The sequence below is a fragment of the Podarcis bocagei genome, assembly GCF_964188305.1.
Source record: "Podarcis bocagei genome assembly, chromosome: 10".
NCBI lineage: Eukaryota > Metazoa > Chordata > Lepidosauria > Squamata > Lacertidae > Podarcis > Podarcis bocagei.
Genome location: NC_138135.1, coordinates 236,842 through 253,119, shown reverse-complemented (window position 1 = coordinate 253,119; position 16,278 = coordinate 236,842). Strand labels below are relative to the sequence as shown.

The window sequence follows — 16,278 nt, the reverse complement described above, 5'->3', positions numbered from 1 at the left end:
GTAATTTTGTTGCTGGATCTGCTTTTAAAAGGACGGATACAAATAGAAATTGTTTCCCCTAGAGGGAGTTTTTGAAACTGTTGTTGGAGTCGATCTGGGGAATTCTCCAGCTGCAGAGATTAAAGATCGTGAGAACCAGACATTGACCTTGAACAAGAATGTGCGCAGAAGAAGCCTTAGTGATTGCTTTCTGCAAGACAAGCGCTTTACTGGAACAGCTACATGAGAAGATGGATTTGATGACTGTTGCAGTTAATAATTTTGGACAAACAGTGAATACCTATATAGAAACCACTCAGGAACCGACCCAGGAATCTGCTTTGACAGGGCAAGTTGCGCAGAAGACAAAGGAGGAGGTTGTTGTTGAACCTCAAGTAATACAAGTGGAGAGAGCCGCGGCCTTGCAGGAACATAAGCTGTTGTTTTTGATGACTGAATCTGGAGAAAGTCAGAGTTGGAGAGATGGAGTCTCGTTTGGTTTGGAGATGGGAAGTTGGATAGATCCCCCTATGCAGGGATGTTCTGGCTTCTGGGATCTGGTTTTGGGCCAGGGGGAGTCTGGAGTTGTGGGGGCCTTTAACTTTGGAGGGACTTTGAAACATGCCTTCAAATACCTTTTGGATTTCAGTGCTGACTATGGAGAATGGGCTGACCTGTCGAGAAGGGATAAAGACATTGCTAGGTTGGAGTCTCCCCGAGATCTACTCCTCAGTGATAAAGGAAGGAAATTAAGAACAAGATCAGCAGAAGACAAAGTAAAGTGCAGGTATAAATATGAAGAAGATCTGCAGAAGGGACATGGAAAAGAGTTAAGAGCCTCGGATAGAAGATCACCAGGTTAATGGACTAGATGGAATGGATAGAAAGGACTGACAGAACCCGAGACCAGGAAGAAGAGACGGTGGATGAAGATTGGAAGAAAGTTTAAAAATTCATTTAGAGAATTATTGTAAAATTAATGAGTGTTAGAAAAAATGTTGGAATGAAAATATTTGGCTTTAGTAGAAATGCTATAAGGAGTTATGTACAAATAAGTTTTAAGTTTTAGGGCTTTTTATGGTAATTAAGATAAGGTTAAAATAAATTAAGACAATTTAATGACAGAATATAGTGAAAGCTGGAAAAGATTTGCTGAGATAATTAATAACTAGAATACAAAAAAGGGAGGTGCGAGGAGGTTGATGAAACAAGTTAAAGAAAGATAAAGATTTGGGAATATTGGATTTGTTTTTAATTTTTTGTTTGCTTTTGTTTTTGGTTTTGATGTATTGTGTGTTTTGTTCTTTTTCTTTTTATTGACTTGTATTGTTTAATTCCTTTTTTGTTTCTATTTTTCCTTTTTCCTTTTTTTCTCTGTAATTTTAAATTCTCAATAAATACCTTTTTTTAAAAAAAAAAAAGGAAGAGGAAACCGGGCCTGAGCAGAAAATGTTTCCCTGCAGAGAAGGCCTGTTCGCTGGTCACCATCACGTAGCCTCTGGATTGGGGCCTCAGAGTGCAGTCAGAGGGATCAGGCAGGGGGCCAGAGAGCCTTTCATTCCAGGCAAGGGAGGCCCAGCAGAGCCCAGCCCCCAAGGCAGGACCAGAGCCATCATTTTCCAGACCTACCCACCCTTTTCATGACTGTGCACTGCAAAAACCCCAGCTAGAGACCCAGAGAGCCTGGGCTGCCCCTGAGCCCCCTCCTCAAGAAGGGGGCGGGAGGGAGCGGGCAGAGCATCCCCAGCTGGAGGAAGAACCTTGGGCCTTGGCATCCAGTCTGTGAATCCCCCTTGTCAGAACTTGCCCAACCTGCTCCTTGAGGCTGACAGATGGACGGACTGTGGGCGACTGAGGCCCAGGACCTTCACAGGGAGGCTAAAGGAGGCGTGTGCAGGCCCCTCTTCTAGCCAAGCAGCCCACTGGCCTCCTCCGGCCTGCCAATGCCAGGCTACCAAGGGGGGTGGGGTGGCCCAGAGACGCTGCTCCTCAACTCCTCCTGACCCCATAGCCAGACTGAATCCCAGGTCTCCCCTCAGCTGTCTGGCAAGGGCCCCCCATGGAGACCCCCCTGTGCCCTTCCACGTTCTGGGTGTCCCCCTCCCCCCCCCCCGCCAGGCGCCCTGACTCACCTCCGGCAGATGGCATACATGCGGTTGACGGTGGAGATGCGGAAGGGCTCGTTCTTGGAGCGGGTCAGGCTGTTGCTCAGCGTCCCCAGGCCCAGGCGCTGGTAGTCCCGGCAACAGGCGCGCTCCACCAGGTGGCTCATGGTCATCTTGTCCGAGGGCCGGATGGTGGTGGACGGGGTCAAGGTGCTGCGGTCCACGTCTTCGGACACTGCAGGCAGCCAGGCAGGGTTGGGCAAAGCTCAGGAAGAGGACACCCCCCCCCCCCGGCAAGGGCCATCCCTACCTGAGATCTCGTCCTCGTTGTCCTCCAGGAAGTGCTGCTGGTTCCCCCGGGCCTCCCAGGGAGGCGGCGTGTACTTCTTGCGCGTCACATACTGGCGGCCAATCGTCCTCTTGGCGTTCTTCACCAGGTTCCTGGAGATGGTCCTAAAGCAGGAAGAGGGTGAGAGCAGCCAGGGAGCTCAAGCGAAAGGCTTGGCGGGGGTGCAAGAGAAACCCCTTCAATTCCCAAGAAACCAGAGGCCTTTCTCTTGGGCATTGTCAGCCAGTTGGTGTCAAAGAAAGATAGAATTTTCTTTATGTATGCTACTACAGCAGCAAGAATACTCATCGCAAAGCATTGGAAGACTCAAGATCTACCCACTCTGGAAGAATGGCAGATGAAAGTGATAGACTATATGGGACTGGCCAAAATGACTGGCAGAATCCATGATCAGGGGAAAGAGACGGCGGAAGAAGATTGGAAGAAATTCAAAGTTTATCTTAAGAAATATTGTAAAATTAATGAGTGCTAAAATGTCGAGATTTGAGGGAAAAAAGGGGCTTACAGCTGAAAAAGATTAAGTAAAAGAAAAGAATAAGGGAAAAATTCGATAAAATTAAGTGTTAGGATTTGCTGAAATAACTTTGGAAATTGGGATGTAGAAAGGGGAGGTATGGGGAAGTCGACGAAGTAAGGTTTAAGAAAAAAAGGATATGAAAGTATACATGTTTGTAAGTGTCTTTGTTTGTTTGTTTGTTTGTGTCTATAAAAACTTTGTAAAATCAATAAAAATTTTATATATAAAAAAAAGAGAAACCCCTTCAGCGGGCAGCACCGGCAGCAGAGCAAGGCGGAAGGTGGGGCAGCTGGGGGGTGAGGGGCAAGGAGACAGGGGAGGGTGAAGAGGCCAGGAGAAAGGGCAGCGCGGCCCCAGCAGGCAAGGCGGGCCGCTGGGCGGGGCAGACGGAAGCTGCTCCTTTCAGTCCTAACCAGACTGGGGAGAGCCACCTGGGGGCAATGTCCCCCGGACCCTCTGCCACCTTCGGAGAAGCAGAAGCCAAAAAGGGCCCCCCAGAGCTGGAGAGGACGGGGGGCTGGCTGTGTGGAGTGGCAACAGCAACGGCTGGGAGGGAGGGATGAGCCTCTGGGGCCCGGCTGCAGCCCCTGCTGCCTCCTCCTGCGGCTCAGGGGCCCCACATGCCCCAAGGAAACAACAGCCACCAGCAGAGCTTGCAGCATCCTGCCCCCAGAGGGGGGATTCATCCCAGAGCTGAGCGAGACCCTCACATGGACTGCCGGCAGGAGCTGGGAATGGCCAGTTCTCACCAGACCCAGCCTGAAGCCAAGAGGCCCTATAGGGAGCGCCTTCCAGCCCCACCAAGTCTCCCTCCCCCAAGCCTGAGCCGTGCTCCTTGGGCTTCTGCTCGCACCTGAGTGACGGGTTCTTCTCCTTGACTTTGGGCTGCAGGGCTGCCTTGCTCAGGTGGCCCACGGTGAAGGCAAAGGTGTCGGAGGCCTGCTGGGGGTAGCGCAGCTTATTGAGATGCTTCCGGAAGGTCTCTGCGCTCTCGGAGGCCACCTCCTCGTCAAAGGCAATGCGCAGCAACTGTGGGCCAAGGCAAGGCGGGGTCAGGGCTGGCAGAACTGGGCCAAGCTGACCCCAGCTCAGAGCACGGCTGCCCTCCTCTGGGGAGGGGGTCCCAGGTGCCTCCCCCCCCACCTCCAAGGGCTCACCTGGAATGTGCAGGAGCGCAGCTGGAGCTGAGCGCAGCCCTCCGTGATGAACTGGTCCGCCTGGGCCTGGACCGTGATCTTCTCCTCTTTGGTCAGGGAAGCGATGGGGAAGGAGCGGACCACCACCTGCTCCCCGACTGGGAGGAGCCAAGAAAGAGGCAGCGTCAGCCCAGGGGGCTCAAACACAGCTGGGCGGCTCTGCTGCCAGAAGGGAGCTCAGCAAGGCCCCCAAGGAGGAGGAGGAGGAGGAGCAGAGAGCTCCCTCCCTCCCCAGAATAATATCCCGCCCGTCCGGCTCTCACCTAGTGGATCTGTCGGGGTGCCCTTGAAGATGACGCGGTAGGTGGTGAGGAAAATGGCCCCTTCGGCTGGAAGCAGGGGGGGTCCCCCCCCAGCCCCCCCAGATGCCTCTTCCCTGCCGTCCGGCATGAGGTAGACGCGCAGCCCCTCCATCACGCTCTCTTCGCCCATCAGCAGGCTGGGCCGGAGCAGCTTGGGCTGCAAGAAGCCAAGGGGATGGAATCAGGGCTGGGCAGGGAGGGAGTCGCCCTGACCCTGAGTGGAACAGCCCCTCCCCACACTTCCTTCTTGCTTAGGACTCCCACGGGGGGGACCACCCTCACCTTCTGTATTGGGGGGAGCCGCTTGCTTTCCCTCTGCACGGCGTCCAGGGTCTCAATGTGCATCTGGACAATGTCTGGGGGGGGGGAGGAGGGAAGTCACAGGCGGAAGAGAGAGGAGACCCCGCGATGCCGCCTCCCCCCGCTGGCCACACTCGGCTCCCGAGGGTGGGGGGCGCAGAGCACCTACCGGGGATCATGACATGCAGCCCCTTGAGGTGCTCGTTGGTGACGCCGCTCTCGGTGCAGACCTTGTCCACAAAGCGGTTGATGAAGCGCACCACGTAGTTGGCCACGTCGGAGCTCTCTGCGTCCTCAAAGCCGCTCTCCGTGTCGTAGCTGTCGGCCACACTTCCTGCGATGCTGGCAAGGCAGAAGGGAGGCTGAGCTCCTCGGGGGCCAGGACCGCCCTCTCCCCCTCCTGGTGCCTCCCCTCGGCAGCCTGGCCCGCCCAGCCAAGCCCCGCAGGCTACCTGTTGGTGATGAAGCTGTTGCTGACGCTCTCGGCATCGCCCAGGCCGGAGCCGCGCAGGAGCCGGTTCTTGCTGGTGTCAAGCGGCAGGAGCAGGTAGCTCATGCGGTTGGCGTAGTGAATGGCCTGGCTGAAGACCGTGCTCTCCTCCTTCTGGATCAGCTCCTGCTGCTTCTCCCGGCTCACGGTGGGCCACAGGCGACATTGCTCGGCCGCAATCTCCAGGGCCGACTTCTCCTCTTGCGGGGGCCCTTCCTCACTTGCCTGGGAGGGGGACCAGAAAAGCATTGCCCACAGCATGCGGGCAGATCCACCCCCTGCCCCAAGCCCCCTTCCCCTCAGCTTCTTTCCTCACCTTCTCCAGGTGGTTCTCCCCCTCGTCCTCGATCCCCTCCAGGTACAGAGCCCGGATGTGGTTCTGCACGTCAGAGTAGAACATGGCCTCCCAGAACTGGATGTTGGTCCACACCAGGTGCTCCTGCACACAGCTGTAGGCAAACTGGGTGATCCCAGGGCTCAGTTTCTGGGGTGGGAAGAAGAGGAGGCGGCCTGCGTAAAGGCCACAAGCTCTCCGCCGTGCCCAGGTGGGAACGGATGCCGGCCTCACCAGCCCAGCCACCTCCCCATTGGGCCAGCCTGGCTCCCCCCCCCCCCCGGGAGCCCTCTCCCCACCAGGCCCTGCGCGCCCAAGGGCTACTCACGCGGCAGAAGGCAGTCACCAAGGGCAAGAGGGCAGCTGCCACCCCGTGTTCGTCTGAAGCGCTGCAGTCCTGAGGCGGACAGGAGGGGAAGTCAGCATGGGACCCCAGAGAGCCCCCCCGGCCCGGCCGCTCCCTCCCTGGGCCCCAGCCCACCTGCAAGCAGCAGTTCATCATGCGGACGATGAAGTCAAACTGCTGGTGGTCCAGCACAGCCCGGTTCTGCTGCACGTGGAGGTTCAGCTCTTGGGTCAGGCAGTGGCGGGCAGCCCGGCTCTTCATGGCACGGAGGACGGCCGGGAGGAGCTGCAAGGCGGCCAGAGCAGCGCTGAGGTGGGGGCCCAAAGCAGCAAAGCCAGCCCCCCCCTGCGCTGCCCAGGGACCTTCTGAACACACACACAGGACCAACCCCCCCCCCCAGCGAGGCTCCGAATCGTCCATACAAGAAAGCCGAGAGACAGAGGGGGGGGGGCGCTGGCTTTTCATTTGCCGCCAACTGCAAGGGGAGGCCTGGCAGCACATGGAGGCGCCCAGGGGAAACCTGCCAGTCAGTGGAGAAGCAGCAGCGGCAACTGCTTTGCCTTCAAACAATCTCCAATGTAAGTGGCCAGAAGGAGGCGGCCAGAAGAGCTGGATTCTGCGTCCTGCGGAGTCCCCTCTTGGGGGACAGGGGCTGAAAGGCTCCCAGGAGCTCACCTTCTTGGCCTCCAGCATCTTGCTCTCAAAGACGTAGGAGATGCAGTTCCTGACCACCTCCAGCCGGCGGGCGCTGTTGGCCAAGATGATGCCATTGCGGTCCATGATGGCCCCTGGGGGGAGAAGGAAGATGCTCATCACGGCCCGGAGGAGGCGTCGGCCCCTTGGACACACCCTACACGGGGGCAGGAACAGGAGTCTCCACAGGGCAACGGACAGCACCAGAGTGCTCTGCAAGGCTCAGGGAGAGAAGAGGAGGGTCAGCAGGGTGGGGCCCAAAGCGCAGGCCTATTAGGCTGCCATGACCTCCTCCGGGGATCGCAAGCACGGGTCCTTTTGGAGCCCTGGCTGAAGATGCTCCAAGTCAGAGACCCAGAGAACACCCTCAGGGCGCCCAGGGAGAGGGTCCGCTGGCACTCCTGCCCTGACCGCTCTCCAAGGGGCCAGAGGCCATCCAAGGAGCAGACAAGCGTGTCCAGGGACCCACGCAGCCCACTAGACTTCCCTGCCCACAGCACCACCTAGAGGCAGGGGCAAGACTCTGCACGCTCCACATACCCAGGGGGGGCCCAGACGGCACCATGCACTTCTTCTCTGCCTTCACTAAGGGGGGAGCCGTTTGCAGCTTGGCTGTTGCCTGGTCAACGATCCACTGGATGGTGCCCTCATCCAGGCGAGGAAAAGGCCGCTGGTGCAGGCGCAGGTGGCAGCCTTCCGTAGGCTTCTGCACTTTGTGCATCGTCACGGCAGGATACGGGTTCTCCTGGGCAAGCCAAGCCAGGGAGGGGGGTAAGCAAGGAGGCTCGGAAGGAGGCCCTGCCTCCCAGGCTGAACCGCAGAGCCTCCATCCAGCCCGGCTGAAGGGAAGGAACCGCAGCAGAGCCCTGCTCAGCTGCCGTGGGGGAGAAGAGGGGCTGCTGGATGGGGCAGGAAGGGATTCCCGCAAAGTCTGTGGTGCCAGCTGGCCCCCTGCCCCCTGCTCCACTGTGTGCCAGGGACGAAGGGACAGAATCCGCACACACAACACCCACGTACGTTTTTGTACAGGTGCTCTGCCAGTTCCTTGATGTGGCGCAGCACCCTGGCCCGGCTCCCTTCGTCTGCCTGCATCCGCTTCGCCTCATTGGCCACCAGCTAAGAGAGAGGAAGGGCGGGGGAGAGGGGGGCGGGGTGACTGGACCACCCCGCAGGCCCAGGCCTTGTGGCCCCGGAGGGCCCAGGGGGAGGTCTCCTCCAGCCGCCACTCCTCACCTCGTCAAACAGGTCAATGTCTCGGTAGGGGGGCCCTCTCTCCGTCACAAAGCCAGCGAAGGCCATGCCCTCCAGTACCTTGGGGAGGAAGTCGTCTTCCACCAGCCCCCTCTGCCCCAGGAAGGCTGCCTAGACCGAGGGAGAGGAAGAGGCACTTGTAATCGCTTCCTGGGAAGCATCTCAATCAAAGCACAGGCAGAACAGCCGCACATCTCAAAAGCCATTTCAAATCCAGGAGAGACCCTGACTGAAAGGATCTTCCACATGTGCCCCAAAGGCAACAGGGATGGGGTCCGACGAGGGTCTGCAGAGCAGGCCGGCTGCCTAGGACCGACCTCATGGCGCTGGTCCACACTCCGGAAAGACAAGGCTTGCCAGCCTGGCGTGCAGAATGGGAGCAGCAGGCTTCCTGAAGGGGGGCACCTGCTCTCTGGGGGCCCTCGCACAGAGACCCCTGAGCCACTGGGCTTCTGTGACTTTGGTTTTAAGCTGCTCTTCATGTTGTGCAACCCACCCCAGAAGCTGAAACCCCCCAACACAACCCTCCTCCGCCCCCCGCCTTGGCTACCTTGTGAAAGCGAATGACTGGCTCCGGGTGGATGCGGATGATGTGCAGGCACCAGCGGTAGCCCTGGAGCAGCTGTGCAAATAAGCGGAGGAAGACGGCCCGGATCTCCTTGTCCTGCAGCCCAAGACGGAGGAAGGGGAAAGGGTCAGGCAGGGAGAGCTGGATGAGGAGGGCAGCTCCTGCCAGAGGACAGGGGGGTGGGCTCTGCAGCACCCACTGCTGCCCCTCCATAACGGGTGCTCACGCCTTCCCCTGGGGCAGCGAAGGGGCTCTGCAGGGCCCCCCCACCCAGAAGAACACAAGAAGAGCCTGCTGCTGCTGCTGCTGGATCCAGCCAAGGGCCCATCGTCCAGCATCCTGTTCCAGAGGGTCTGACCAGAACCCTCGGAGGGAGTCTGCCCTTTTCACGGCTGCTGCACACGGTCTCAATGGGCTGCCATGGCTCTGTGGGGGCTGATTGCCAGCTCCAGTGCTCTGTGCCTTGAGGCCACTGGGAACTTCTCTGAGGAGGAGCCAGGCCAAGCCAGGTGCCCCCCCCCCCAGCAGCTTGCACCACTTACCTGCATCTTGAGGGAGGATGCCGAGATGGTGGGCGATGGGGGGAAGGCCAGGTCTGCAATCTCCAACTCTGGGTCCAAGACCTGCACAGAGAAACAAGGGCAGGATGCCCCCAGACAGCTGGGAAGGGGCTCAGCCTCCAGCCACACACCCCTCCTTCCCCGGGGCCCCCACCTGCAAGCCCAAGAGCAGAATTGCTCCTTCTCTCTCTCCCTGTTACTTGGAGAATCAGTTCCCAGGCTCCATGACAAATGGTCATCTCTCATGGATGCTTGACTCTCGGGATCCTTTCCAACTCTATGATTCTGTGTAAATCATACGGACACACCCCGTTTTTACAAATAATGTGGTGGAGGGAAACACCACTCCATGGAGAAAACCAGAAGGGTTCCACTTTACCTTTCCCCCCCAGCATCCAGATTCTCACTTTTCCATTCCATTATTTATCATTAATAATATTCATTGCATGAGCCTCCACTCAGATGGCGAGTTCATCCCCTGACGAGTCCTTGGCCTCTTGGCCTTGTGGGTTCAGGATGCAGCCCCCCTGCAGCACCAAACGCCACTTGGCGGTGCCAGATTCCCACATGACCACCTGCCATGGATCTCTGTCACACACACTCACCCACACCCAGGCTGCCTACTGGCCATGAAACCCAAGGCGGAGGGTCTTGAGGCCTCTTGTGAGGCGCAGGAGCCAAGGGGCGGCACTCACCATGGACAGGGCTTCCCGCGTCTGATGGAGAAGCGGCTCAGGCAGCAGAGAGATATGGATGCACTCGGGGACAGTCACCGTTCCACCATCCAGATCAGCGATGATCACATCCAGCTGGGAAAAGTCAGAGAGCAATGGCAGAGTCCACAAGGGGCAAAGAGGGAAAGGACACAGGCCAGGCTGCCGCGAGACCCCTTTGGCCCCAGCCCAGTTCCCCCCCCCCCGCCCCCGGGGCACCAGGGAGGGAGGAGGGGGCTCCTTCGGGAGGAGAATCTGTTTCTGACACCCAAGACAAGCCAACCTGTCACCCCAGGAGAGAAAACTCTCTTTGAGCGAGGGGAGAGAGAGAAGGGGAAGTTCCCAAGAGAAGAACAGGGAATGGGATGACAGCCCTGCTCCTGAAAACGCCCCTGGCAAGCCTGGCCTCCGCTTTCCCACAGAGTCCTCCTTCCCTCCTCTGAGCTCAGGGACTCACCAGCTCCTGTGTCTCTGCCTGGAAGATGGAGCTCACGCCAATTATGAAAGGGGTTGGCGTGGTGAGGACCTCCAAGAGCTGAGCGGGCAGGATGGGCACGTACGTGAAGCTGGAACCAAGAAAGCACCAATGCAGGCCGGCAGACGTGGCAACAAAAGGCACCCTCTCCAGGGAGCCCCCTCCCCTCCCCCACCCTCCTTGCAGGTGAGCCAGCGGCTGCTCCCTTCGCTCACCTGTACTTCAGGGGGAAGAGGAGGGCCAGCAGAGCCCGGCAGGCGTCCGTCAGCCTCTGGTAACTGCTGGAGAGAAACAGGATCTTGTGCTCTGTGAGGGCCGCGCAGAAGAGGCACAGCACGTTGGTGATCCCTGGGAGGGAAGGAAGGAAGGAGTTGGAGAGGCCCCTGCCAACTGGGCCAGCCCTGCGCCCAAGGCCCAGCCAGAGCCCCACCATCTCTCCAGAGACATGGACGCCCTCCCAAGTGGCCTGAGGCGGGTCTCACCGAGCTGTCGGAAGAGGAGGGCCACGCTGCAGTTGCTGATGGGAAGGGAATCGTTGATGGGCGTCTGAATCACCTGCCTGTCGCCTGCGCCCAGAGAGATTGTCCTCTGAAAGAGATAAACACAATCCCCACGGCCGGCGGTCAGTCAGGGACGGCACAACAGAAGACCTGGGCTCCAGAAGGTAGACTGGCAGGAAGCGCCCCCCAAGACACCCCACCCATGGGGAGGGGAGCTGCCTGCCCCCAGGGCCAACTGCAGGCCCGCTGCCAGGAAGGGGCTCTCAAAGCCTGGGCTGAAGAGCACTTGCACCAAGGAGACAGTGAGAAAGAGAGACGGACAAAGAGACACAGAGAAGAGGACAGGCAGATGGTGGCACATATGTCCAGGCACTGCAGAAGGACCTTGTCAGCCTATATGTGAAGCAGGTGCTGGGCTGTGGACTCAGCATTCAAGGCTGGCCTATGAAGCCTTTGCCCCCCCCCCCCCGAGGCAGGACCCTTGCTCTTTTCCCCTCCTTTTCTGTTCTCTCTCAGTCCCTGCCCCCTCCCCAACTCGTAGGCACTGCCCCACACCAGGGGCCACAGAGAGCTGTGCGCTGATCTTTCCGGAGAGGGACACACTGAGCAGCACCACCTCAGCCCCCAAAACGCCTCCTCCTCCTCCTCCCACAGAAGGAGGCAGCCCCGAGGAGAGAAAAGTTGTGCATACCGCTCCTTCGTCCTCCGTGTCAGGCTGAGATAGAGACAGACAGAAACAGCACAGAAAATTAGAAACACGGTGCAGCAGGCGGACAGGTGGGCAGCGGGCGGGCAGACAGGCAGACAGCCACACGAGAGGGAGAGGCAGCACGCCAAGCGGGACACAGCAAGCCAGGAGCACAAGGGGGCACCCCACAGGAGAGGCACGGGCTGCCCAGCCAGCTTGGAGCAGGATCCACAAAGCCAGAAACATCCTCCCAGCATGCTGCCAGCTGTGCAAGCTCTCCCTGCCCACAGGGCGCCTGGCAAGCTGTGATCAGAAGAGGTCTCAGCCCGCTTGCCAGGGAGAGGGTTGAGGGGCCTGGGAAGAGCTCACCCAGCCAGCCCCATGAAGCTGCTTAAAAGGCACCGCCCCTCTCCAGCCAGGTCTCTTTCGCCTGACCACTCCCTGTGATGCACTCAGAAGCAGCGCCAAGCAGAGAGGAGGCGCCATCCTGGGCAGCCCAAGCACGCGAGGGAGCGCTACCTAACCTCCCGTTGGAGCTCAGCGGTCGGCTGCTTGGGACCCCTGGCCACATCAGCCCACGGAGCTGGAGGGGCCAGGGGTTGGGCTGCGCCCCAGCACTCACAGGGCTCCATCTTGCCTGGTGGAAATGCCAGAGGGCATCAGGAACCCACCTGGGCCCCTCCTGTGATGGGGATGGTGCAGGTCAGGAGGCTCCCGATGACAGTCTCCAGGGAGGTGTTCAGTCCGTCCACAAAGATGGTGTAAACCAGCCCCAGGCAGTTCTGCAAGTGAAACAGGATAAGTTGGCACTCTGGTGGGTCACTAGCCAGGGACAAAAGCAAGAAGAGACCTGCTCAAAATGGGGAGCCCCCCCCCCCCGGAGAGCTTCAGCCCCAAGGCAGAAGAAGGGGCCAGGAGGCAGCTTCACCTTCTGTGCCGTTTAGGAGCAGAGCTATAAAGACAGCAAAGAAATGGCGGCTCCACATGGAAGGACTCTGCATGGCCGGCCCTTCCCATCAGTTGCCCCTGGCGGGCAGCGCCCGGGAGGCCATGGGCCGGCCACTCAGGGAGCAGAGGAGCAGAGGGCTTGGCCCATGGTGGAGGTCCCCCAGGCAGAGGCTTCTCTGGCCTCCAATGCCTCCCCCCCCCCAACCTTACCCGGAAGACTTCTGCGTGGTCCAAGCGGGAGACGAGCACCAAACTCTTTGGGGCAAAGAGCTGGGCTGGATGGATGAGAGCGGCCACCTCCCCCTCCTCCTCCTCGTTCCTCAGGTGGTTCTGCAGCTGGCAGGAGAGAAAGGGGTCAGGCAGTCCGGCTGGCTGAGGGCAGCCGCCTGCACAAGGCTGGTGCCACTGCCCATCACGCTTTGTGGGCCTCATCCTCGGAGGCAGGTCTGCCCTGCGAGCGCCGCAAAGACCCAGGGAAGCCCACTGCCCCCCTCTTACCTGGCTGCTCTCAACCGCCTCCCAGAAGGTGAAGCAGGCACAGTAATGCCGCTCCGAGTTGATGTCGGTCAGGACAGCAATGAAGAAGCTCGGGGGGTTTCTCTCACTGAAGAGCTGCCACCCGCTTGGCTGGCAAAACTGCAAGAGCAATGGCAAGGAGGCAGCTGAGCAGGCCTCTCTTCCCAGCGCAGGGGGGCTCAGGATGCCCCATCCCTGCGAGAGCCCCAGACCCCTGGTCCCCAACCAAGCAGAGCCCCACGGCCGCCCCCTGGAGCCAAGAGGCAGAGGAGAAGCCAGCCTGCGCCCTTTGTTCACCTTCAGAGACAGGATGCAAACTCCATGGCCCCTGGCCAGAGCTTCTCCATTTCCCGTACAGGCCTTGGAGAGGGCGGGGCAGGGGTGTCCCCTAAACACATTACTTACTCACAAGGAAGCTCCCGAAGCAACTCTGAAAAAGGCTCTGAGGGGTTTGCCCACAGACAGGCAAGCCCAGATTCCCAGGAGGACTTGGGAGTGGTGGCTCCAGCCCAGAAAGCTCTTTCTGTCTGCCCCACTCCTGGGCAAGGCCAACGCCAGGCGTCCTCAGCTGGCTGTGACACCAGGCCGGCCAGCCCCACCCTCTGGGGCACACTGCAGGTGCAGCAGACACCAGCCCACACCTGCCCATCCCCTCGCAAGCCTGGCCCAAGACGGCAAACCCACCCCACCCACCGTGCTGCCTCCAGCAACCCGTCCCTCCTCCCTGTCTTCCCTCCATCAGGGCAGCAACAGAAATAAACAGTACCCAGCAGAGTATTGTGGAAGGCAAACCGTCCCAGCCCCTCGGCACAGACTGTTCAGGGCTGGAGATGCAGCCACAAAGGCTTCCTGAGTTCAGCCAAGCCGCAGAGCGTGTTTCCCGTGTCCCTCTTGCCAAGGCCCACAGCCAGCAGGGAGGGGCAGCCAGAGAAAGGAAGGACTTGAGGCGAGCGGCCTCGGGATGGAAGACTGGCAAACGTGGGAGAGCACCGTGGGTTGTGTGGCCCACAAGCTGGCATCCGAGAAATAAGACTCAAGAAGAGCTGCCCTAATTCAGCAGCTGGAACAGAATCCTTATGATCTCAACTGCCACTAAAATGCAAACATTGTGGACACAAATACTGTGGTAGCTTGGGTTACAAACTTAATTTGTAATTTGTAACCCAAAACTGTCGCCACGCCACCAGCGCGTGATTTCCGTTCTCATCCTGGGGCAAAGTTCACAACCTGAGGTACTACTTCTGGGTTAGCGGAGTTTGTAACCCGAAGTGTTTGTGACCCAAAGCATTTGTAACCCAAGGTACCACTGTACAGAGAGCTGCTACACGTCACGGGTGACGGAGAAAAATGTGAAAGCCTTCTGTTTGTGTTTAAAGTACAGAAAATGTTGTTGGCAGGTGGGTGGAACAAGCCACATGGCAATAATTTGATGTTATAATCATTTGATCGACAAGCAGGTGGGCTAGCCCATGGGGGTGAGGACAGATAAGACTTGGGCCTGCCACTCTTTGGTTTTGTGACACGATGATGAGAAGAACATTCGCAAAGCTGGAGAGGCATCTCTGGACCAAAGAAGAGGCTCAGTGGGGGCTCAGGGCTGGTATTAGGCAGGAGGAGGAGGAGGAAGAGGGGGAGGAGCAGGGCTTTCAAGAGCCTGGCCTAGCGACAGGCTTTATCTGTACAGCTTCAAGGACAAAATAAAAAAATTCCTTCCTGTAGCACCTTAAAGACCAACTAAGTTAGTTCTTGGTATAAGCTTTCGTGTGCATGCACACTTCTTCAGTAACTGGCTCCAAGGACAGACACTGATGGGCTTCAGCTCTCCTCATCTCCAGCCAGCATGGCCAGTGGTCAGGCACAAAGGAAGCTGCATGTAGCCTAAGGTATTTCCACTCCTCCCTTATCCATTTCTAATCTTGATCACTTTGGAGAACATTTAAAGAGGTACAATGGTCAATTAAACCTTCAGGTAGGACTAGATATGTGAGAAGCAGAAACAACAACTAGGTTCTAAACTGAAAATGGTTGATGTAAGAAGATATGCAGCATAACTAGGAACAACTAGGAAACCATGGAGGAATGGGATAGGGAGTTTTGAGGTAAGAGATACTGTACTTTTCCGTGTATAAGACTAGGTTTTTTAATGAAATATTATGTTTAAATTTGGGGGTCATCTTATACATGGGTCGTACCTATGGGGGACGTGTGATTGTTTGATGGCGCGAGCCGGAGATGGTCTGGAGCATGTTATTGGTGTCTGACGCAAGGGTTGGTGTTGACTGGATGTCGCTGCAGCAATTGGGCGGGCAATAGGCTGCTTCTGCCGGCGAGGGGACAGACGTTAGGAGGGGTCTGCAGCCGCCCTCAGCCCCCCTACTCACCAGTTCAATGCCCTGGGGGAAAGGGTTGTCCTCCCAGTCCTTCTCTGGAAAGCGCTGCAGGATCTGCCCCTGGCCATCTCCACTCCCTGCAAACGAGGAGGCAAACAAGAAGCTCCAGACATGAGCAGGACCAGAGCACGCAAGAAGCTGTTGAGTCCAAGAGGCGGCTCCTGCCCCAAGAGCCAGAGAGCACAGCAGACGCGGCTCTGACCAAAAGGTTGTCCCTGGCCTCTCTCTTCTTCACTCCTGGTACAACCACCCTCAACATGAAAGAAGACAAGGAAGGAGGGAGTCTGCAGAAGACAAGGCCCACACTCCTGCCGTGGAAATGATGGGCAAGAGCCCCAAATTCCACCACTGACGCTGCCTCCCCCTTACTCTTCAGTAGGCAGACCATAAAAAGCCTGCAAACTCAGCCAGGAGTCTGGGTCAGCAGAGGGCAGCTCAGGAGCCCCCCCTCTCTGCCTGGGTGGGAGCCAGGCCCTGACCTCACCTGGCTCCCCCAATTATGGCAAGGCTGGTAAGACAAGACCTCGGGCAGAGCTTCCCAAACTTCTCATGTGGGTGACACACTTTTTAGACATGCATCATTTCACGACACAGCAATTCAGTTTTACTATCAAACCAGAGGTTAAACTAACCCCTTTTCAGGCCCAGGAGGAGCGCCAGGAGCGTTCGCACAACACACCTACACACTGCAGCCGACACACTAACATGTCACACAACACACAGCTTGTAAAGCTCTGGCCTAGGGAAAACATTGCCACCCCCAAAGACAGATTCAATTGCTTGCCAAACACACTTCCTCCACAGGTGGAAAAAGGCACACCTGGGTAAAGTTCAAAAAACACAGGAAAATCACCATGAATACTGTGTTTGTCTCTCCGGGCTCAGCTTTACAGCTGCAAATAAAACGGTTTAAGCGTGTTGTAAAGTGCAATAAACACTAGATAGTGACGGTGAGCTATGGCAAATTCAATATACTTTTCAAAACATTATTTAAAAAAGCATTTCCACAGTTTTTTATATGTGTGTACATTCCACCTCTGTCACCCTCAAACCTCCTT

At 57.7% G+C, this 16,278-nt stretch overlaps 1 protein-coding gene across 6 annotated transcripts in view; it reads right to left on the bottom strand.

The window, feature by feature from the left end:
- Positions 1 to 16,278, bottom strand: part of SBF1 (SET binding factor 1) — a 52,932-nt gene that overhangs the window by 7,604 nt on the left and 29,050 nt on the right. For 4 of the 6 annotated variants that reach the window (XM_081209749.1, XM_081209751.1, XM_081209752.1 and 1 more), the window contains exons 2-27: positions 15,212 to 15,297; positions 12,813 to 12,950; positions 12,525 to 12,650; positions 12,038 to 12,148; positions 11,370 to 11,393; positions 10,661 to 10,766; positions 10,394 to 10,526; positions 10,161 to 10,269; positions 9,686 to 9,799; positions 8,973 to 9,053; positions 8,413 to 8,526; positions 7,845 to 7,973; positions 7,629 to 7,727; positions 7,152 to 7,356; positions 6,594 to 6,706; positions 6,054 to 6,203; positions 5,901 to 5,969; positions 5,555 to 5,722; positions 5,201 to 5,463; positions 4,918 to 5,090; positions 4,731 to 4,804; positions 4,410 to 4,605; positions 4,108 to 4,244; positions 3,804 to 3,979; positions 2,395 to 2,537; positions 2,112 to 2,319 (exon numbers count right to left, since the gene is read on the bottom strand). In XM_081209749.1, the coding sequence (XP_081065875.1) occupies positions 2,112 to 2,319; positions 2,395 to 2,537; positions 3,804 to 3,979; positions 4,108 to 4,244; positions 4,410 to 4,605; positions 4,731 to 4,804; positions 4,918 to 5,090; positions 5,201 to 5,463; positions 5,555 to 5,722; positions 5,901 to 5,969; positions 6,054 to 6,203; positions 6,594 to 6,706; positions 7,152 to 7,356; positions 7,629 to 7,727; positions 7,845 to 7,973; positions 8,413 to 8,526; positions 8,973 to 9,053; positions 9,686 to 9,799; positions 10,161 to 10,269; positions 10,394 to 10,526; positions 10,661 to 10,766; positions 11,370 to 11,393; positions 12,038 to 12,148; positions 12,525 to 12,650; positions 12,813 to 12,950; positions 15,212 to 15,297 (3,445 nt within the window). The remainder of the gene's footprint in view (positions 1 to 2,111; positions 2,320 to 2,394; positions 2,538 to 3,803; positions 3,980 to 4,107; positions 4,245 to 4,409; positions 4,606 to 4,730; positions 4,805 to 4,917; positions 5,091 to 5,200; positions 5,464 to 5,554; positions 5,723 to 5,900; positions 5,970 to 6,053; positions 6,204 to 6,593; positions 6,707 to 7,151; positions 7,357 to 7,628; positions 7,728 to 7,844; positions 7,974 to 8,412; positions 8,527 to 8,972; positions 9,054 to 9,685; positions 9,800 to 10,160; positions 10,270 to 10,393; positions 10,527 to 10,660; positions 10,767 to 11,369; positions 11,394 to 12,037; positions 12,149 to 12,524; positions 12,651 to 12,812; positions 12,951 to 15,211; positions 15,298 to 16,278) is intronic. The other 2 variants (XM_081209750.1, XM_081209754.1) reach the window with 1 other exon arrangement.